General features: G+C 32.0%; 1 protein-coding gene across 2 annotated transcripts in view; it reads left to right on the top strand.

Annotated features, from left to right (window-relative positions):
- The first annotated feature begins 2,479 nt into the window (after positions 1-2,479).
- Positions 2,480-22,027, top strand: part of LOC139497207 (neuroendocrine convertase 2-like) — a 28,538-nt gene continuing 8,990 nt past the window's right edge. For both annotated transcript variants that reach the window (XM_071285320.1, XM_071285321.1), the window contains exons 1-13: positions 2,480-2,755; positions 5,698-5,814; positions 7,735-7,815; positions 9,189-9,317; positions 9,787-9,854; positions 11,028-11,116; positions 11,699-11,883; positions 12,400-12,603; positions 12,985-13,088; positions 15,380-15,489; positions 17,752-17,869; positions 19,083-19,390; positions 20,860-20,916. In XM_071285320.1, the coding sequence (XP_071141421.1) occupies positions 2,585-2,755; positions 5,698-5,814; positions 7,735-7,815; positions 9,189-9,317; positions 9,787-9,854; positions 11,028-11,116; positions 11,699-11,883; positions 12,400-12,603; positions 12,985-13,088; positions 15,380-15,489; positions 17,752-17,869; positions 19,083-19,390; positions 20,860-20,916 (1,741 nt within the window). In that variant the 5' untranslated portion in view covers positions 2,480-2,584. The remainder of the gene's footprint in view (positions 2,756-5,697; positions 5,815-7,734; positions 7,816-9,188; positions 9,318-9,786; positions 9,855-11,027; positions 11,117-11,698; positions 11,884-12,399; positions 12,604-12,984; positions 13,089-15,379; positions 15,490-17,751; positions 17,870-19,082; positions 19,391-20,859; positions 20,917-22,027) is intronic.

The following is a 22,027-nucleotide window of genomic DNA, read 5'->3' as shown; positions in this document are numbered from 1 at the left end:
TATAATAGTTTCATTTAGAACATGCACGTCATAATTGGTCGATGACCATGCAATGTCGTTTTTTTTTTATTGGAAAAGACAGAATTTTGATAAAAAAAGGGATCAAGATGAAATAAATTTATGCCGGTGTCCCATGCACGAACATTTTCCGTTTTTTTTTATGCCCGGCGTTTACGTACGTATTATAGTATACCGTTGTCCGTCAGTCGTCACTGAACATTTCGGACATTAACCCAAAATTTGTACATCATTATGTTTCCGAGTTATGGGATTTCATGATATCCATTAAAAAGGGGGAGATTTCCCTGTTTTTGGACACTTACTTTTTAACTGACGGACAACGGTATACTATAATACGTAGGTCCCTTTGATTACAAAACAAATATGTAACGTTTCTACATATAAATCTGGCTTTCAAATGTTTGGTTTTTAGCCTTATTCTGATGAAGGTGAATCAGTAGAAAAAAGTGCTTCGGATGCTTGAAATCTATGAGAGAAAACAATCATTACATAAATAAGGCCGTTAGTTTTCTCGTTTGAATTGTTTTACATTGTCTAATCGGGGCCTTTTATAGCTCACTATGATGTATGAGCTTTGCTCATTGTTGAAGGCCGTACGGTGACCTATAGTTGTTAATGTCTGTGTTATTTTGGTCTTTTGTGGATAGTTGTCTCATTGGCAATCATACCACATCTTCTTTTTTATATATTCGTCTGTGCTTATTTGCCTTTCAGCTTCATTAAACTTTCTATCCCATGATCGTACTGTTACTGATATAATCAAATTTTCTAGTTTGCATGGTTTGTCAGAAAATACAGAAAACAGCATGTCAGAGTAGTTACAAATTATAGTTCGTTGAAAAATGGATATGAAGAGTTCCACAGAAATTCATTCTGGGACCTGTATTATACACTGTTTAACATTTTCGTAATGCACTCTGTCGCTATGCTGACTATAACACATTGTTATATGTATATCAAGTATACCCAGGCCCTGAATTATAGGATTGTAATGTGTTAAGGCATCTTTAAATAAAATTTGTTTGATAAACTAAAACATTTTTGTACAAAAAAAATAAAAAAATAATGTTATGCCGCTGTCGACATCATATCGTTTAATATGCCCGTGCTCTTCGTCCCTACCGACAGAACGTCATACCAGGAGCTGACAACATGAAAGCACTTTATCAAATTTGTGTCCTTTCGTATAAAAATTGGATTCCAGCATTAAAACATATATCAATCTCAAAAATAATGACTGTACAACCTCCTTATTGATTGCAAAACATATACACCTTTCTATAAGACTCGATCACTGTCCATATAACCAAACCCTTAAAGATATTACTGCTTCTTATGAAGGAGAAAATATATTACCTCTTGTGAATGTGAAATAGCTGTTACTGCGAATTATTCATGTTAGTTGTATGGTGTTTGATATTTCGTCTGCTTTTATAACATCAACTAAAAGATCTACCAACACATGTTGCTGTTTCTATATGACTGTTTTCTTCAGAAATAAAAAATAAAATAGCCAAAACTACAAAAATAACTTTACTTGATGTTGTAAGAACCTTTTTGTTTTGTTTTAAAATTTCTTAATTTTATCAACGAATACTAGTAATCAAATGAAATAGTAAATTAATCATACAACCAACAATCATCCCCCTGTTGAGTTCTTGGATCATTTCTTCTGACAAACAACGAAAGCGGCTGACACAAATTATTCTCTCGTTTCTTGTGTTAATACAAGACAAAAGTGTGTGATGATATTTAAGACGGTAAATCCATGGGTTGTAATCGCTCAAAACGAATTTTTATTTGATACATATGGACATAAGGGGTTTTCATTCATTTTCAAGTACCTGTCCAGACATACCTTTAGATAAAATATAAATCTACAATGATAGCGAGGTCTTAGTTTACATGAATCCGATTGTAGCAAATTTCCACAAAAAGGAGTCACTCTGTATTATGTTTTATTATTGTCTTTATTATAGGTTTCAACGTTGTGTTTGGTTTGGCTTTCTAATTGTGTTGATTTGAGTTCCACCGGTGAGTCTTATTTAGACGCGTGTCTAGGATACCAAATTAAAAGCGGAGAAATTTTAATATTTTTTTACAACGTCCCAATAGATGTTACCATCCCAGTAGTCAACACTCTAGTATTACATGTAACAAATGTTCGCGACGGGGTGTTTTCAATGCTCCTCAATTTTGTATTTGTTTTGACATTCCAATAGTTTTGATTCGAGCGCCACTGGTGAGTCTAACACATCTGTTACGAAATAAAAAAAATAAGCCTAACATTTAAATGACATTTACAGTTATAATCAGATATATAGAATTTGTTAAAAATTACACAGTGAACATTGAAAAATAATTTTTAAAGATTTTCAAATCGAAATATTCAATTACAAAAGTACAACCTTATATTTATATCAATGTTCATGCAACGAAAACGGCCTTTAATCTTTTTTTCACGATAAAATATCTGGCTATGCAAAATACAAACTTAAATCACCTGATATAAATCGACGACATACAATAGTTCATAGCGAAATACGCCAAAATATTGAACAAGATGAAACATATTTTCCTCGTTTTTTTACTCTTTAACGCGCGCGTTCCAATATGTGTACATTTAAGTGAAACTGGAGTCTTTTCAAATAGAGTTGTGTTAACCTCAACCAGGGACGAATATCCCGAAACATGGTTTGATACGGAATATCCACAGTTCCAATACATCGGACAGGTAAGAACATCTTTAAGCAATAATCATTAAGATTTATTAAGAAAGAAATAAAACAGAGCAATCTTAGTTAGTTTTTAATTAGTTGTAGACCAATATTTATATTTTTTCATTGATTCACGTAACATGTTAAACTTCCTTGTTACTGTTTGATAGCTCTAACCAGGAAATGTAAATCAGAGTCAAGGTGACATAGGTCTTTTACAAATTTCGAGTACCAGGCCTTGTGGTCATGAAACTTATCGAGTACGATTTTTGTACTCAGACTCAAGAATCAACCAATCAAAATAATGGATTTCATATTTCGAGCATGATTTTTGTGCTCAGAGCACTGAGCAAAGTTTTATGACTTCAACCCCAGATATCATACCACATGTAGAGCAAAATCTGGTTATTCTTCTAGCATGCCTAGGTTTGTGGTTGAGTTAGTGTTGATTAGTCTTTATTTTTCTATATTTTGTGTATTGTATACTGTTGTTTGTCTTCTGACCGTTTGTCGTTCTTTTTTGTGTATCCTTGTAAGTCCGTTTTAGATGGGTACGTTTGAATGTTACTTCGGTATCGTTTGCCTCTTTAATACAACATATTAGTATAGATATCGGTGGAGTTGAAATTACTCGTATACTCAACGGAAAAGATTGGAACTATAAATGCATTATGGTTATTTTGGCTTTAACATTGATTCACTGATAGGGTCTTTGCATCGGAACTAAACACATTTATTTCTTAAAAAAAAACAGTTGTTGGCATGACACGGGTTATGTTCTTCTCATATATTTTATGATAGTATGATACTTAACCCCTAACGGGAGGGATTGTACCTGATATTCATATGATGAAGACATAATCTTTCAATCAGTTTAATTGAGGTCTGGAGCTGGCATGTCAGTTAACTGCTAGTAGTCTGTTGTTATTTATGTATTATTGTCATTTTATTTATTTTCTTTTGTTACATCTTTTGACATCAGACTCGGACTTCTCTTGAACTGAATTTTAATGTGCGTATTGTTATTCTTTTACTTTTCTACATTGGCTAGAGGTATAGGGGGAGGGTTGAGATCTCATAAACATGTTTAACCCCGCGCAATTTTGCGCCTGTCCCAAGTCAGGAGCCTCTGGCCTTTGTTAGTCTTGTATGATTTTAAATTTTGGTTTCTTGTGTATAATTCGGAGTTTAGTATGGCGTCCATTGTCACTGTACTATTATGCATATTTTAGGGGCCGGCTGAGGGACACCTACGGGTGCGGGAATTCTCGCTGCATTGAAGACCCATTGGTTGCCTTCGGCTGTTGTTTGCTCTATGGTCGGGTGGTTGTCGCTTTGACATATTCACCATTTCCTTTCTCAATTTTATAATGGGTGACGGGATATATTTTTCAAATATAGCTACATACTATACCAAGTAATGAGATAATCAAAATGTGAAATAATCCCAAATGCATTTGTCTGATTCGTTCAAAACGTAATATAAGTAAATTTTAAGTATCCCTTGAAATCTATATGAGAAGGTACAAATCCTATATAAAAGAGTAGAAAGGAACAATCATATCACACATGATAGCAGTGGGAAATTTAACAAATACGATTTTATGCGTTAGTGTTCTTAGACCCAAATTATATTTAGGTTTATACAGACAATTTGGTTAGTATCACGTTGATGTAAAGAAGATAATTGCATGGTACATATATACATCACTTACACAATAACTATACAAATGAATACAACCGGGCTTCACCTATAGAGAAACACATCTATATATCAAACCAAAAGTCAACTTGAACATTTGTATACATATATGGCGTCAGTGGGAAAATGACAAACACAATTGTTTGGATGAGACTAAACACATAAAGTCAATACGTATATGCTGGTTAAAGGTTCCATTGGATCTGTGATTTAACGTTATTTAAGACAAAAAAAAAGTAAAATGACGATTTCTAAGAAAAAAATCAAAACTGAAAGTCCATTATCAAATGGCAAAATCAAAAGCGCAAACACCTAATGCGAATGGTAATTAACTATCCTATTACTAACTTGGTACAGACATTTGCCTATGTAGAAAATGATGGATTAATTCTTGTTTTATAGCTAGCTAAACCTCTCATTTGTATGACAGTCGCGTAAAATTGTATGAATACAGGAATACAATGTGTGAGCAAAACAAACAGAGGTAAAAGTTTAAAATGTCAAAAATAGGGTTACAACAGTCAACATCGTGTTATAAAAGGTTTGAATGTAAAAAAATAGAATTAAGCAGTTTACCGGATTTGTAATCACATAAGCAACACGACGGGTGCCACATGTGGAGCAGGATCAGCTTACCCTTCCGAAGCACCTGAGATCACCCCTAGTTTTTGGTGGGGTTCGTGTTGTTTATTCTTTAGTTTTCTATGTTGTGTCATGTGTACTATTGTTTTTCTGTTTGTCGTTTTCATTTTTAGCCATGGCGTTGTCAGTTTGTTTTAGATTTATGAGTTTGACTGTCCCTTTGGTATCTTTCGTCCCTCTTTTACACTGTTTTATATTCTTAATCACAGCAAAGTATCAATTGACAAATAACAGTGTACACAACTCCACATAGACAATTGACACTCAGCATCACGATCCCAATGAAACGCCTGGAACGATCTCATGTGATTCGAAAGAGTATGAAGAATGTACTTTACACAAAAAAAAAACCAAATACACCAAAATATAAAACAACTCACAATTTATCAGAAACATAGTAGAAAACAAACAAAAACAGAAAGCGAACAAAAAACCCAATTTGCACAGCATGCATTTATTTAAAAAAAGGAAACAAAGTAATCGAATGTTTTCAAAGTTGTTGTTTTTTGTGTCTGGATTAAATCTGAATTTAAGTAGCTAGGGAACCACCATATCATATATAAATAGAATCTACATCCTTATGCTATTTTTTTTCTTGGAAATCTCTTTAATTAGTTGTGGATAGGTAAAACCAGATATATCAAAGCCAAAATACGACAGACAAATACTAAAGAAAAGATAAGCTCTTTGAACGAAGACCCGGATGTTGAAATTCTAAGACGAAAACAAGAGGTAAGATAGGAAAATGAAAAATTTGCAAACATGTATGATAATTAAAATTTTGTTAACATAATAACCATTGCACATAAATTTAAATTAAAAATGCGTAGTTGATATCTTGTGTATCTATGTAAAGCATCAGTGATTTCTGTCATTTTAATCTTTAAATGGTACCATAATGTAAAGTTCCAATAATAATGTACACATAGAAAATATAAATAAATAAATAATTTAGGAGATTAAATCAATGTGTAGTTTTGATATCCTGCATCAGAAAAAGAACAATAACAATTAAAAACCAATTGTTCAGAGAACAATTGAAGGTCTTTCCATCAAAACAATGTATTTTGATATGAAAAGTTGTGAAACTTAGTTTAAAATGTCATTTCAATCGTCAAATGATAGCTCCTAGTAAGCTGATTCCAAAAATATATTGTTTCCATACATTTTTTTTAAATAAGGGAGATAATTTGTTACTTCCGGTTTGAAAAATGTTACTTCCGTTTATATTTGAATATTTACTTGACACTGATTCCAAAAATATCTGGTTCTATATACTTTTATATTAATAAAGTACAAAAAAATAGCTACTTCCGGTTTACAAAAAGTCACTTCCGGTTGGTTTTTTTCAAGGTTAAATGGTTTGATATAGTTGTATATCTTTATCATGTATACATATAGAATAAAAGCAAAGGTCAAAATCTAGAACGTCAAATTAAGCTATGACCTTGAGATCAATTTCAAGGTCATAAACCAAGGACCTCAAATCAAAAGACCATAGGTCTTAATTATATTTAGTTAATGAGTTATATCACCAAACGCGTATTTTTAAATACAAGAGGGGAGAAAACTCCCTTTTACATTCAACGTACGCTTGCAATCAAAATTTACATCTTACGACATGTCGCAACTAACAATTTAGTAAAAATAATTTGTTGATATCTTATACAGTCTTTGGATATAAGTGAAAATAAGCCAAATTCAAATATTAGAATATGACCTTGACCTTTGACCTTGACCTAATTTTCATTTTTTGGGACCAAGGACCTCAAATCAAAAGATCCTAGGTCTCTATCACTTATGATTTATAAGATAGAAATTCATATCACTTATATCAGATGCATAAGGGGAAATAACTCTCATATGGAGCGGTCATATCGCTTCGGTCAAAATAGGACAAATCATGCGAAGGATATAACGAGCAATTTTGTAAAATAAATTTGTCATAATCTTTTACGGTTGCGAAGGAGATACGACAACAAGGAAAACAGTGTTTGGGGAGATAACTCCTACAAAGAAAAGTATTCGTTTACGCAGGGTAAATTTCAAAAGCGCATAAACTGTTCCATATCATATACAAAATATCTAAGCGACATATTGCGAAACAAATGTTTATCGCAAGAACAAAATTAGGCGGAAGAAAAAAAAATAATCAGAAGAAAAACAATAGGTCTTTCCACAGAAAAGTGGAAAGACCTAATAAAAGAAGCAAAAAACAATGAGATAATCACAATAGAATAAGCAAATTTAAAAAAACTTTTCAAAATCAATACCTTTCCTTCTCATATTTCAATTTCCCAAATACTGATATCTTGCATCACAGCAATGATGGTTTTGTGTTTATTTTATTTAAATTTTGTTTAACATTAAAGTGGGTCTCTGTATTGTTTATAACGAGGTGCAATAAATGAAACCTACTCGAATATATATATAGCCTTTGGTATTATAGTACAATTATAACATTAACACTTTAGATACGCTTGTCTGCATGTACTAGTAATTGATTTATGTTAATCAGGATTGTCCACACTCATAACTTAATGCGACTCTTTAGTTGTAAAACATCAGTTATTAACCTAAAGGAAAACTTTTTTCATAACTAAAAAATAAGTTCTTATACATATATCATAAATTGTTTCATATCTATTATAGATCTCATGGATAGAACAAGAAAAAATCCAAACGAGAGTGGCAAGGACAGTAGATCCAGAATGGCCTAATCTATGGTACTTGGTAAGTCATAGCTTTAATAACGATTGGTTGTTTATATTAACATTATTGCTGTGGGATGATCTATATGAAATACTGATAGTTAACATATTGAAATGTGCTAGAATCGAATGCAATCTGGCTTATATTTTTAAAAGCACCTGCCAAAACGTTGTTATTGGTTAAAACGTCATAAGATATGGTAATAAAGATAGTGACGTGTTTTTATTTTCTTTTTCGAGTGCGATGATTGAAATTAACCAATGTTCTTTAGGTTCTGAAAAAAGACATTTAAAGTCGAAGAGAAATTGACATTTGATTAAAAGAGATTGTAGTTACAGCAATTGGAACACATCCTTGGTCAACTTCAATGTTACCACTTGAAATCCCTTTGTTCAGTAACCGCATTGCAACATTAACATTTTATGAAGAAAACAAGGCGGGTGCCATATGTGGAGCAGGATCGTAACCTCCCGGAGCACCCAAGTTTTTTTTTCTATGTTGTGCTTTGTGTACTAGTGTTTGTCTGTTTGTCTGTTTGTCTTTTTTAGCCATGAGCCATGAGTTTGAATGTCCTTTTGGTAAATTACGCCTCACTTTTGTTTACTTCAAAAATATCACACGATAGTCTTGAGTTAATTATTTTAGGTTCTGAAGTTGTGTATCTTGTTAATTTCTTTATAGTTTTAAGTCTATTTTGTTCCTCTTGATCGCATTACTCTTGATATGACTCGGTTATATACATCTAGTTGTCTGTTTTTTGACTGTGTGGGTTATTTATTATCCTAGTATTTTATTCATTATTTGTTTACTGTTTTAGTCTATAAACTACAAACACGTTTTATGTTGGCGCCTTATTAAAATTTACTATCAACTACAATAGCAACTATTGATATTAGTGTCATATTAATTTGCATGTTTAATCGAATTTCTACTTAGTTGTGATTTATGTATGTCTATCATGTATGTGTACAGAATGTTGGCAGCTGGGTGTCATTAACCGATTAGTTTGTTCAGCGAATTGTTTCAGAACTTTAAAAAACAATTGGTTTATATAAAAAAGAAGATGTGGTATGATTTCCAATGAGACAACTATCCACAACAGACCAAAATGAAACAGACATTAACAACTATAAGTCACCGTAAGGCCTTCAACAATGAGCAAAGCCCATACCGCATAGTCAGCTATAAAAGGCCCCGATAAGCCAATGTGAAACAATTCAAACGAGAAAACTGAAGGCCTTATTTATGTAAAAAAATCCATTGATTGTATTATCTAACTTTTGATTTTGCCGGGTTTAATGGACTTCCTCTTTTTATTTTGTTATATACATTGAGTTCGGTATTTTTGTTAATATTTCTTTCTATGAAATTTAAAGTAACAATACCAATTTTAGAATGATGATGTTTCTCCATCACTTAAAGTATCCGAAGCATGGAATGCTGGCTACTCCGGCAAAGGGGTGATCATTGCTGTGGTTGATGATGGACTTCAGACAGACCATCCAGATATCTCTCCAAACGTTGTATGTATTCTACAAAAACGAATTTTGTATGCTTTTTATACTTTTAGTTCAATCATTTTTTTTTTATTATTCCCTCGATAGCTTCGTTATTTTTGGGAAAATCATTTGTGACAGTTGTAAATATCTAGATTGTATTGTTTTAGAGATAATACTGAAAGAAATGTAAATGATTCATGTACTGATATAAAACGTAAAACCTCCATTAGTAGTCATAACATATTTATAAAGATGTAAACATGTAAATAGTTATAAGAAGATGTGGTGTGAGTGCCAATGAAACAACTCTCCATCCAAATAACAATTTATATAAGTAAAACATTATAGGTCAATGTACAGCTTCAACACGGAGCCTTGGCTAACACCGAACAAAAGCTATAAAGGGCCCCAAAATTACTAGTGTAAAACCATTCAAATGGGAAAACCAACGTTCTAATATATATATAAGCATTTACTGATTTTGATGTTTTAGGATGTAGAACATGGTATTAGTTTTCGTGATGGAGCCAAAGATCCCAAACCAAAGTCAGATAAAGACGGGTAAATAAGAAAATAACATAACATACATATTTACCAAATGCTTTTCAGGTTCAATCCACCATTTTCTACATAATAAAATGTTTGTCCTAAGTCAGTAATATGACAGTTGTTTTTCATTCGTTTGATGTATTTGAGCTTTCGATTTTGCCATTTGATTAGGGACTTCCCTTTTAAAATTTTCAACATTTTTGTGATTTAACTTTTTTTACCATTATTAAAACAAAAAATCAGAACCAACCAAAAAAAAAAAAAAAAACCCAACCAAACAGAAACCCTATACGATATGTAGAGTCCAACGTTCTGTCCGCTTGTTTCATTAGTTTTGCTCAAACGTTCAGCTTCGTTACACATTTAGCTTTTTTCCAACTTTAGCTTTTCATTTGGGACTTTTCACTTAATTTTATAGAAACATTTTCAGTTTTTTATTTACTGTTTTAAATCCTACTACATATGGTGAAGAGCCAAACATTGTTAACATACAGTTATTTCATGCATAAGTTAGAATATCAGAAATCCTGACCTCCAAGCAATATTTAAATTGGCAAATGATTTATCAAAAAGCAAAATCTAAATCTCAAACCCAAAACAACAACCGAATGAAATAGAAATGTCATATTTCTGACAAGATTGTTTTATTCTATTTAGTGCAATATTTTCTTCTTGTCCAATTATAGCGACGGTAGTGACAAACATCACACAAATATCTTCTTTCTGAACAATAAATGATATTTCATGATCAGTAAACATTAAAACAATTGAATCATATATAGTTAAGTTGAACGGGAGTGGACAAAATGATTCGAACCGAATGTACATCAATGAAAAATCCCGATACTGATTAGTTATGCTTACTTGACCATTTGACGAATTAATTTACTCTACATATCGACACATTGGTTTCTATGGAAACAATTAATTTGACGACCCTGTATGATTATCATATCATTACATTATCTCGATATTCAGATGCAGTTTAACGAGTTCGGAATGCATACAAAGTTTAATTAAAATAAGAACATCCCCATTACAACAAAAAAATATTTACCAATTGATAACATTAGATCTCTTTAACAATGATAATTTATAACGAATTTAAATTTTTCAAATATATTTATTTGTATAACTGATGACTCTATGTATGAAAATGTTTTGATATGTAACAGTTGATTTCAGCCACGGTACAAAAGTTACTGGATTAATTGCAGCCGTCAGGGACAACAATATATGTATTCCAGGCGTAGCCTATAATTCAACCATCGTAGGTGAGTCACATAAAATATTATATACACTTACAAATGTACCTTAAACAAATACAGTCTTAAATGAGAAATCAATATCTAACAACAAAATTAAAGCAGCATAAAACACACACACACATAACCAACCCATTAACAAACGTAACAAAATAGAAGAGGAAGATAGTCAAAGGACATTAAACATTAATACGATGAAGAGAAAAAAGCTATAAATAAAGCGAAGAAAATTCTGAAAGAATAACAATTTGCAATTAAATGGCCAAAGGACTTATATGTTTCAAGTGAGGCGCGCAATTTGTCTACATAAGACTCATACGTGAAGCTCACAATAGAAAAATTAAAAAGCATAGTTAAAAAGAGGCGAACCATATCAAAGGGCAAACTGTTAAAGCGAAAATAAACTGACGACGCATAAAAGATAAAAACAAAAACAAAAACAACAACAGTATATAAAACACACAATGAAAAAGTAAAAACTGTGCAACACTTACCCTATCAAAAATCGAAGGTACGAAGTTGAAAGGCATTCCGAATGGAATGTATTTCGTCTACTTTTTTTGTATCACTTTAAAATAATTTGTTTTACAGGAGTGCAGTTGCTTGGTACCAACGATAATATAAATAATACAGTAGATTCAGATGAGGCTACTGCTTTTAAGCATTATATATCAAATGTCGATATATATTCTAATAGCTGGGGACCCCACGATGGTAGTGGATTTGAAGGCCCTGGTTATTTAGCTAAGAAAGCGCTTCACGATGGAGTAACGACAGTACGTAAAACCAGTGTTTGTATAATCTCAAATCCTTTAAAGATTTATAAAAATAGTTAAAGACAAAAGAATAAAATTTAAATTGTGAAAAATACAATGAAACTGTCTAAAACAAGATTTGATTGTCGTTTTCGCTGAAATATCACCTTTGACAGAAATTTTCGGTTACTAAATACACATGTTTTAACAAATGCTTGCAGAAAGAGAACACAATAATTGCTTGAGACTTTTTTTCTTTAAAGCTACCATTTACCTTTCTATAATGCTATTCAAGCAGATTTTGTATGCAGTGCGTGTTTCTCAATTCGAAATTCATGCAATGGTGTCTGCCTACTTGGAAGCAGCTAAGTAAGTATAAAACTAACATAACTTTTTTGGCATACTCTCTTTGATTTGACGTTGCATGACATTTCAAAACCCAAAGGGAAAGATAGTTATAATAGTCTTTGATTGAATCAACATATGTAACTTTTTTTGTGTTTTTTTATGCGCACATATGTTTTATTTTTATTTCAGGGAAGAAACGGAAAGGGCGTCATTTACGTTATTTCAGCAGGTAACGGTGGATTGGATGATAATTGTAATGCTGATGGTTATGCGAACAGTATATACACAATAGCTATAACGAGTGTACAAATTGGAAAAAATGCATTTTACTCTGAAGTGTGTGCGCCTGCATTAGCAGCAACATATGGTGGCAGTTATATGGATAAATATTTGGTACGTGATTTGGCAGTGATGACATTTGTGTCTTTTTTCTTTTCCTTATAAATGTTGTTAACGAACACAAACAGAAAACAGAATGTTATAGGATATGGTGATGACATAACTCGTTGCAGAGAACTTTCAAAATACTGCTTTATTTTACATATTAAAATCCACAAAAAGTGAAATGAAACATTGATTTATTTTAAGGTTATAAAGTATTCATATAAATTCTAATTCTCTAGTAATAAACTTATTTTTAAAAGCGATATCTGTGATTTCCTGTATTACATAAAAGCTGTTATGTATTGGGTCTCTTCCATAGGTAGTATAGAAAATGGTTTTATCTATGATGTTATACAAAATCTTGATATGGTAATGAATTGTATATTTCAGACAACAACTACCATCAAGTCAGGTTGTACTAGCGCAGGTATTCAGGGAACTTCTTTTTCGGCACCTATTGCAACAGCAATTATTGCCATGACACTCGAAGCAAAGTAAGTTCTACACTTGAAGAAAAGTAAGTTCTACACTTGAAGAAAAGTAAGTTCTACACTTGAAGTAAAGTAAGTTCTACACTTGAAGTGAAGTAAGTTCTACACTTGAAGCAAAACAAATTCTACACTTGCAGAAAAGTAATTTATACACTTGAAGTAAAGTAAGTTCTACACTTGAAGCAAAGTAAGTTCGTTCTACACTTGAAGTAAAGTAAGTTCTACACTTGAAGCACAAATAGTTCTACACTTGCAGAAAAGTAAGTTCTACACTTGAAGTAAAGTAAGTTCTACACTTGAAGAAAAGTAAGTTCTACACTTGAAGTAAAGTAAGTTCTACACTTGAAGCAAAGTAAGTTCTACACTTGAAGAAAAGTAAGTTCTACACTTGAAGCAAAGTAAGTTCTACACTTGAAGAAAAGTAAGTTCTACACTTGAAGCAAAGTAAGTTCTACACTTGAAGCAAAGTAAGTTCTATACTTGAAGAAAAGTAAGTTCTACACTTGAAGCAAAGTAAGTTCTACACTTGAAGAAAAGTAAGTTCTACACTTGAAGAAAAGTAAGTTCTACACTTGAAGAAAAGTATTGAAGTAAAGTAAGTTCTACACTTGAAGTAAAGTAAGTTCTACACTTGAAGAAAAGTAAGTTCTACACTTGAAGCAAAGTAATTTCTACACTTGAAGTAAAGTAAGTTCTACACTTGAAGAAAAGTAAGTTCTACACTTGAAGCAAAGTAAGTTCTACACTTGAAGAAGAGTAAGTTCTACACTTGAAGTAAAGTAAGTTCTACACTTGAAGTAAAGTAAGTTCTACACTTGAAGAAAAGTAAGTTCTACACTTGAAGCAAAGTAAGTTCTACACTTGAAAGAAAGTAAGTTCCAAACTTGAAGGAAAGTAAGTTCCAAACTTGAAGTAAAGTAAGTTCCAAACTTGAAGCAAAGTAATTTCATCACTTCCATTATCGAAAATAAGCTCAATAGAATTGTTGATTATTATTATCAAAAAGAAGAGAGGCGAAAGATACCTGAAGAACTTTCAAACTCGTAGATTGGAAATATGCAGACAAACAAAGGTACACAAGAAACAACATATAAAACTAAAGACTAAGCACCATGACACCTACCAAAAACTGGGTTGATCACAGGTGTTCCGGAAGGGTAAGAAGAAGATAAGCAGATCATGCTCCACATGTTGCACTCGTCGTGTTGCTCATGTTTTTATGAATAAGGTAAATAGTCTTATTCTGTAATATCTTCCCCTTCGTCATTTCAAAGTAGTTACCATAGTAAATTAAATGAAAATTACACAAAGACTAGTTATATCGAATAGCCATTTAATATATTGAACACCTTTATTTAACAGCTTATTTAAATCTATAAACATTTCTTTCTAATCATTATGTCTGAAAAATCAACAGAAGATACCTAAAGAATTTCAAATAAAAAGATAAATCAACGCCATGACAAATAAAACCAACTAAAAACGACGAGAAGACAATATCAAAGAAAACTAAAAATTGATTAACAAGTTTTCATCATTAATTGATTGATTGTTGGTTGCTTAACGTCCAGTGGCAAATATTTCATGCATATTCAGGACGAGATCAAGTTCACAATAAATACAATAGGTAGGTTGTTGTAATAGAGGCCATCTAGAATGATGGTCGGGGAAATTTGGACTGCCACTGGAAAATGAGGGTATATTGGATAGGGACATTGCAACAGGCCACCTACGGACCCCTCAAAGAGTTGTTGCAAGGGTTCTTAACGTGCAAAGAGCGTGGCACTCTCTTTACACGAGGCATCGGATTTAACGTCCCCTTCTGACGGACGTGACTGCGAACTTGATACATCCCGCACAGCCAAACGGACGCCCCACTTCAGCAAGCGTTTTACTGCCGGTCGAGAGAAGACCAAGTGACCATATTTCTATACCCCAGTCACCCTTGGGGTGTTCATCATTAATAAATTTCTTACTAATGTTAGTTTCTCCTTCTTACTCTTTTAGTACTACAGGGTTTGTTCTGTTTTTTATAATTTGCCCGATTTTTTCGTATTTGTTTGTTAACTGTGGCATGTTTTCCTTTTTTCTTCTTTCACGATTTGATGTGGCATGTGTTGTAAATTTTCAATATGTATGTATTGCCCCAAGTACAATCATTGTTTGTCCTTGTTCGATTGCATGAAGCGACATGTGCAAAGTTAATTAAATTGAACATAAATAAGTGTGTGTTTGTTTTGTGTATACTAAGTCAATTTTTCAAAACTTAAGAAAAACAGAAATTGAATTTGCAGTCCAAATCTGACATGGAGAGATATCCAACATCTAGTTGTGCTGACTTCAAATAGAAACAACTTCATTGATACATTTTCAGATTGGTCATTAAATGGAGCTAATCAAGAATGTAAGTGCAATAACTATTTATATATCTATAAGGAGCTATTTTATTTCAGAACGACAGGGCTGGTTTTTAGTTAATATACTAGATTACTTCCAAAATGATTTGCAATGTTCATGTATCGAAACAATTGCTTTGTTTCTTGCTTCAAACAATTACAATGAAATTTTTATTTGATTAAGCATTACATGGTTTTAGCTTGTAAACTGATTTTGTCTTCTTTCAATCGATTTATTATTTAAGGTACTAGTTTGTTTCACTTGAGGTTTAGCGCTATAAAACCAGGTTCAATCCACCATTTTCTACATTTGAAAATGCCTGTACCAAGTCAGGAATATGACAGTTGTTGTCTATTCGTTTAATGTGTTTTATCATTTGATTTTTCCATTTGTTGAGGGATTTTCCGTTTTGAGTTTTTAATCCTCAGAGTTCAGTATTTTTGTGATTTCACTTTTAAATTTGGTTTATATTTGTAGGATTTAGTAGGACAACTCGGTTGTTAGTATCAGACAGATTGAGATCTCACAAACATGTTTAACCCCGCCGCATTTTTGCGCCTGTCCCAAGTCAGGAGCCTCTGGCCTTTGTTAGTCTTGTATTATTTCAATTTTAGTTTCTTGTGTACAATTTGGAAATTAGTATGGCGTTCATTATCACTGAACTAGTATATATTTGTTTAGGGGCCAGCTGAAGGACGCCTCCGGGTGCGGGAATTTCTCGCTACATTGAAGACCTGTTGGTGACCTTCTGCTGTTGATTTTTTCTATGGTCGGGTTGTTGTCTCTTTGGCACATTTCCCATATCCATTCTCAATTTTATGAAACATAAGAATATCAATTGCGGTGTCATCAAAAAGTTTTATACGTAATATTATACAATTTATGACTCTTCATCAGGTTGATTCAATGATTTATCAACCCCAGAGATATAACATTCACCGAGGGCAACGACTGAGTGTGAATGTCATATATCTTGCGTTGATAAATTACTCTATCAACTGAAATCAAAAGTAAACAGTTGTTTTATTATATATTTTTTTCCAGTATATATGCCTAAGATACTTTTAAAACTTCTCTCTGTTTTTATATCAAATATATCATATGCTTTCGCAGTTGCTTAGTAAAAATATTCAGTACAGTAAACCATTTTGTAAACTAAAACCAAAATCACAAAAAAAAAAGAAGAAAAGAGAAAGAAAAAAATCCACCGAAAACAAGAAGACAAAGGAAAAAAGGGGATTTTCTTGACGTCCCGAATGTACGTCGACGTTGCCTTGGAATATCTATACTTAGGTACACGGTTGCTGTCCCAACTCTTATATTGACCTCTTTGATTTTTGGCGTGGTGAATATAACGTTTGATCAATGAGGATATCCTATGTTATTAGCAAATGAGAAAACAGAAAATGTTTAATCATATGATAAAAAGTGTTTATATGATAAGACTACGACAATAACATTTAAACAATAACAAATATACAATGTGCGCGTTCCAATAATTTGTAGTTTCAGAATCTAAAGAATCATGGGTAATTTCATTCTTCGTACCCCAAAATGAAAATAACGTTACGTCATTGGTTAAATTTCCATTGTTTATGACATTTTTAACCAATCACGACGTTTTGGTGTACAATTTTGAAAATATTACCCAGGATGCATTAGATTCTGAAACGACGAATTTGTAGGTGCCAGTACATTTCAAAATTCGTTCGAAAGACCACAACAATAATAAGAAACTAAATAATGTGTTTAAAATTATGGATGAACAAGTTGTGCTATCTTTTTGTTTTGTTTATAAAAACTAGGCCCGACAAAATCTACATTTGAAATCGAGCAACTAATGGTGATAAAATTATTCTTTTATAGGAATACATTTGTTTTATCTATTAAAGACACACATACTATAACTCTATTCATTCAAATATACCTAAATGCGTGAATGTGTTGTTATATGACTATATCAATGTTTACAGTCCTGTGCGTGTACATTTATTGTGTCCGATATTGCACTTTAAAATTTTGAAGGTAAAAAAAAGGGTGCTATGTAAAAAAAAAAAATCATAAATAAAAACATGTATTTCACTTAAAGTCCGTTTGCAAATGTAAGTTTTGTCGTGCTTAGTTTCAAGTTTCATATACATGCACACGAAATTTTGAAGATAGTTAATAATTCCGCATCTTGCATATCAATAATCTAAAACTAAATTTTAAACACCTTGATAAATGTCCCCCTTTTTATGTTGTATTCTTTTATAATTATTATTATTAGTCAGCCAGGTTCTAGGCTTTGGTCTTATGAATGCTGAGACTATGGTATCTGTCGGTTCAAAATGGAAATCAGTCCCACAACATCAGACTTGTGCATCAAGGACCAAATTCTCACATATGTAAGTCTTTCCTGTGGGGCAGAATTGTTCGTATTCTCAATAAATATGTTAATTGTGGAATGATATTCCCTTTTTTCTCTGTAAAATTTGCCTTCTTGTATAACAAAAAATGCATATAAAAGTTTAAGTCTGGCTTTATGGATGATAAATGCACAAAAAGGTCCGCTTACCGTGTCTTTGAATTCGACCCCGATCCGTATGGGTTTTATGTTATTCCGGTAAATTTGTTTTGACCTTGCTTTTTATATTTGATTCATAAACATCTGTTTGCCTAAATAATTATCTATATGTATTATTTAAGTATAAACAAACAGTTGTTGAAGCTATCTTATGAACTGAAAGAATACCAAATCCATTTGGCACGTTACCAAACCGTTGATTGTACCATACATGCCAAATAGACAATAGTTGGCATATAAAATGCATTTCGAAACGTTGAATAACCGTAATTAAACATGTTACAAGAAGCAGAATATATCGAAGGGGCACACTAACTCGTCGAGAAACAAATAAATGTTAGTCGGTAGTTTATTCAGAAAAAAATATTTTCCATATTGTGACAGGGCGATGATTTCAGTTCGTGTTGTCGCCTTGCGCACTGATCATTTGAGTTCTGAGTAAGGCTCTATTCAAATCATTTTAATGAGTGTTTTCAGATAGATACTTTGTATGATTTTGTTATGTATTTCATGCTTCGTACCGATCTGGGTTCTAGCATTTAATTCTTTTTCTGCTAATACCTACGATTTGTTTATTTGTGTAGTCTTTTATACCACTGTACAAGGTTTTGGCAACGATTGAACGCTCACAAACATGTTTAACCCCACCATAAACAATTTTGATGTAACGGACATTTTGATCTTACCAGCTATGCTATTGAAAGACTGATATATAGATAGATACCATTTCGGATTGTCAGACTCTACTTAACAGTACTAAATGGACAGTATGTAAGTGCTGAAAAGCACCGATTTTCCCACTAATCCTGTATATTGCGCTAAACACTGACTGTGCCAAAATGATTTATCGTTTTCACTTTTCGGATGATTTTAAGATCAAATGGGAATTATAACACATCTCCTTTTTTAATTTAGAAAATAATCCTGTAAATCCTTAAATCCTTAAATCAATCTTCTTATATCTACATAGAAATTTAAAAGTAAATGATACAATATGATAAATCAATCAATGTGAACAATATTGTTTATTTAAGGAGCACAACATCTACAAAATCGGATTTCATTGATATATCCGGTCTGCTATGTTCAACAATAAATTATTTGGAACATGTTGAGGTCATTTTAACATTTTCGTATACAAGATATAGAGGTGGTACTCAATTGTACTTAATTTCACCTGCTGGTACAAAGAGCAACCTGTTACATCACAGAAAGGAAGATGCAGAGGATAATCCGTCTGCTGGGAGTCTAACTTGGACTTTTATGTCAGTTCATTTTTGGGGAGAAACTCCAATCGGAAATTGGACCTTACAGATGAGTTCAACAATCAATTCGGTTAAAGGTAAAACTTTATATCAAAGACATAAAATTTCTCGTATCCAAGGCGTCACATTGTATTGTATGAAAACTCCGTAAAAAATGAATACGACAGATATATTTAAGGAATGACTGTAATTTTTTTCTGTCTATGCTTAGTGGGTAACCTTAAAGTGTGCACAGTTTTTTTTTTAAATGTTGTTTTTTTCGAAAATAAAGAACCACTATTACAGTCATCCCTTGAAACATGTGAAATGTAACTCTAAATAAATAACATTTTTAGCCGGGGAAAATAGTGAAAAAATGTTGATGACGTCACAATCACATGACAAAATTATGTCTATGAGCTGATATACAAACCATTGTCAGCCAATCAGAAGACGCGTTAAATCAAACATTATGAATACATAGTATCGGCTATTGAAATTCTTTTTGATTAAGTCTACATTGAACTTTGCTACCTAAAGGTATGTTGAATGTAAAAAAATGTTACAGTTAGTTTGATACTGATTAGTGTAACATGTATAATGTTGGTTAAAAATGCGTCATAAATTATTGTATACATGATTGCATACAAATATAGATGAGATGGAATCGATGTGTTTCAATATAGTTCACAAATGACAGGAAGCCAACAAGACAAACAAATATGGAGTCAATAAATGGTCTACATATATGGAGACGTGACTTTATCATACGGCAATTTCTAAACCCTCTTTATTCTAGACAAAAGAATACAAAAGAAGTCATCTTATGACATAAATTTAAGACGCACTAACAAAAACGTCGAAATACAAAAAAATAAAATAAAAAATAATACAAAATTGAAAAGGAGTTTCCAATTGTATATACTTGATTCGATCTATTAAATGAAATATCAGAATAAAAATATTCGATTTGGTATAATTTTGATACATCAACTGAAATAAGTATTGATAACTTTTTGCTCATGATAGTTTTCAAACTGCTTCTTATTTTATTTTAAATCATCTGTGTTGGCAGATGTTAACTTTTAGTTGAAATATTCGATAAAGATTACGAAAAAAGGACACCTTAGTTAAGAAAATCAGAAACATTATACCGAAAAATAAGAAGGAAAGAAAAATCGAGAATTTGCATTGCATTATAAATGGAAGTTTCGCGGTGAATATAACGTTTTATCAAAGAAGACCTTATCTATATTAAATGCTTCTAGCCATCAAGAAAGATAATATTTTAAGTCATAAAATAAAATAATAGTTAACAAAGGTACCAGGATTATAATTTAGTACGCCAGGCGCGCGTTTCATCTACATAAGACTCAGCAGTGACGCTCATATCAAAATATTTATAAAGCCAAACAAGTACAAAGTTGAACATGTTGAAGAGCATTGAGGATCCAAAATTCCCAAAAGTTGTGCAAAATACGGGTACAATAAAATATCAGGTTACGGTTTGTTTTTTTACGATATTTGTCTGTATAGGTCATTATAATGACGTTCTGTATATTTTCAGTAAGATTAGATAGGTGGTCCCTGAGGTTTTATGGTACTACAACAGATCCATGGCAGAGTAAGTTGTATTGCAACAGAGCCTTATATACAAAATAAAATCAATAATCTTGTTAGAATTATCATTCAATTTGTGTTGATATTACTTACAGAATATTGAGATATTTCAACCGAAGTCTTTTGTGAACACGTCATTCATTGTCTCTACTATTTGTTTCAGAATATTCTCTTTCAAAAGTAACTTTAACAATATTCAATATGGTTGATCCTTAATATCAATTTTATTTTATTCCAATAACAAACAGTAATATAAGCAGAACCAAAAGTTATAATTCGGTTTATTGTTTGACATCAAAAATGTTAAAACGACAAATCAGTACATCGACTTTGAAAAGTTTTGTCTGCACCTCAATTACGGTGGTCGTTTTTACACGTGTAATGTTGTCATTTTAATGTTATAATTAACACTGTAATTAAAGCGGGAGGTTTGGCATGCCACAAAACCAGGTTCAACCCACTATTTTTTTCATCAAATGCCCTGTACCAAGTCAGAAAAATGGCCATTGCTACATTATAGTTCGTTTCTGTGTGTGTTTCGTTTCAGTGTAGTGTGTCTCTGTTGTGTCGTATTTCTCTTATATTTGATACGTTACCCTCAGGTTTAGTTTGTAACCTGGATTTGTTTTTTCTCTATCGATTTATGAATTTTGAACAGCGGTATACTACTGTTGCCTTTATTTGTCTTTACACGTTTAAGTATTTTGCCTTTCACTCCGAAAACGATAAAAGATGGATAGAAAGTATTAGGAACTAAATGATTAGCATGACATTACATGATTGAAATTTAGGCAAACTACAAATATGAATTATCATTGGAATAATAAGAATATCATTTTTTTAGTGGTAATGCGTTATGTATTTCCTGTGAACTTTGATAGATAGATCATGTAGAAAGACACATAACAAAAGTAATTGGGGAGGTAAAGGCTTTGTAGATATTTGCATCTTTTGATAGAACATAGCGTTTACTATTGTCAAACTATCAAGCGTCTCGTTTACATACGTATCATTGAAAAATTTGATATTTTACTAACTTGTAATGTAAATTACATTTTTTCTTTTGATGTTTTAATGAAACAATATGCTAAAGAAGTGTGTTGAGAGAAAACCAT

This window comes from Mytilus edulis, chromosome 12 (assembly GCF_963676685.1).
Source record: "Mytilus edulis chromosome 12, xbMytEdul2.2, whole genome shotgun sequence".
Taxonomy (NCBI): Eukaryota; Metazoa; Mollusca; class Bivalvia; order Mytilida; family Mytilidae; genus Mytilus; species Mytilus edulis.
This window is presented reverse-complemented; position numbering and strand designations above follow the sequence as displayed.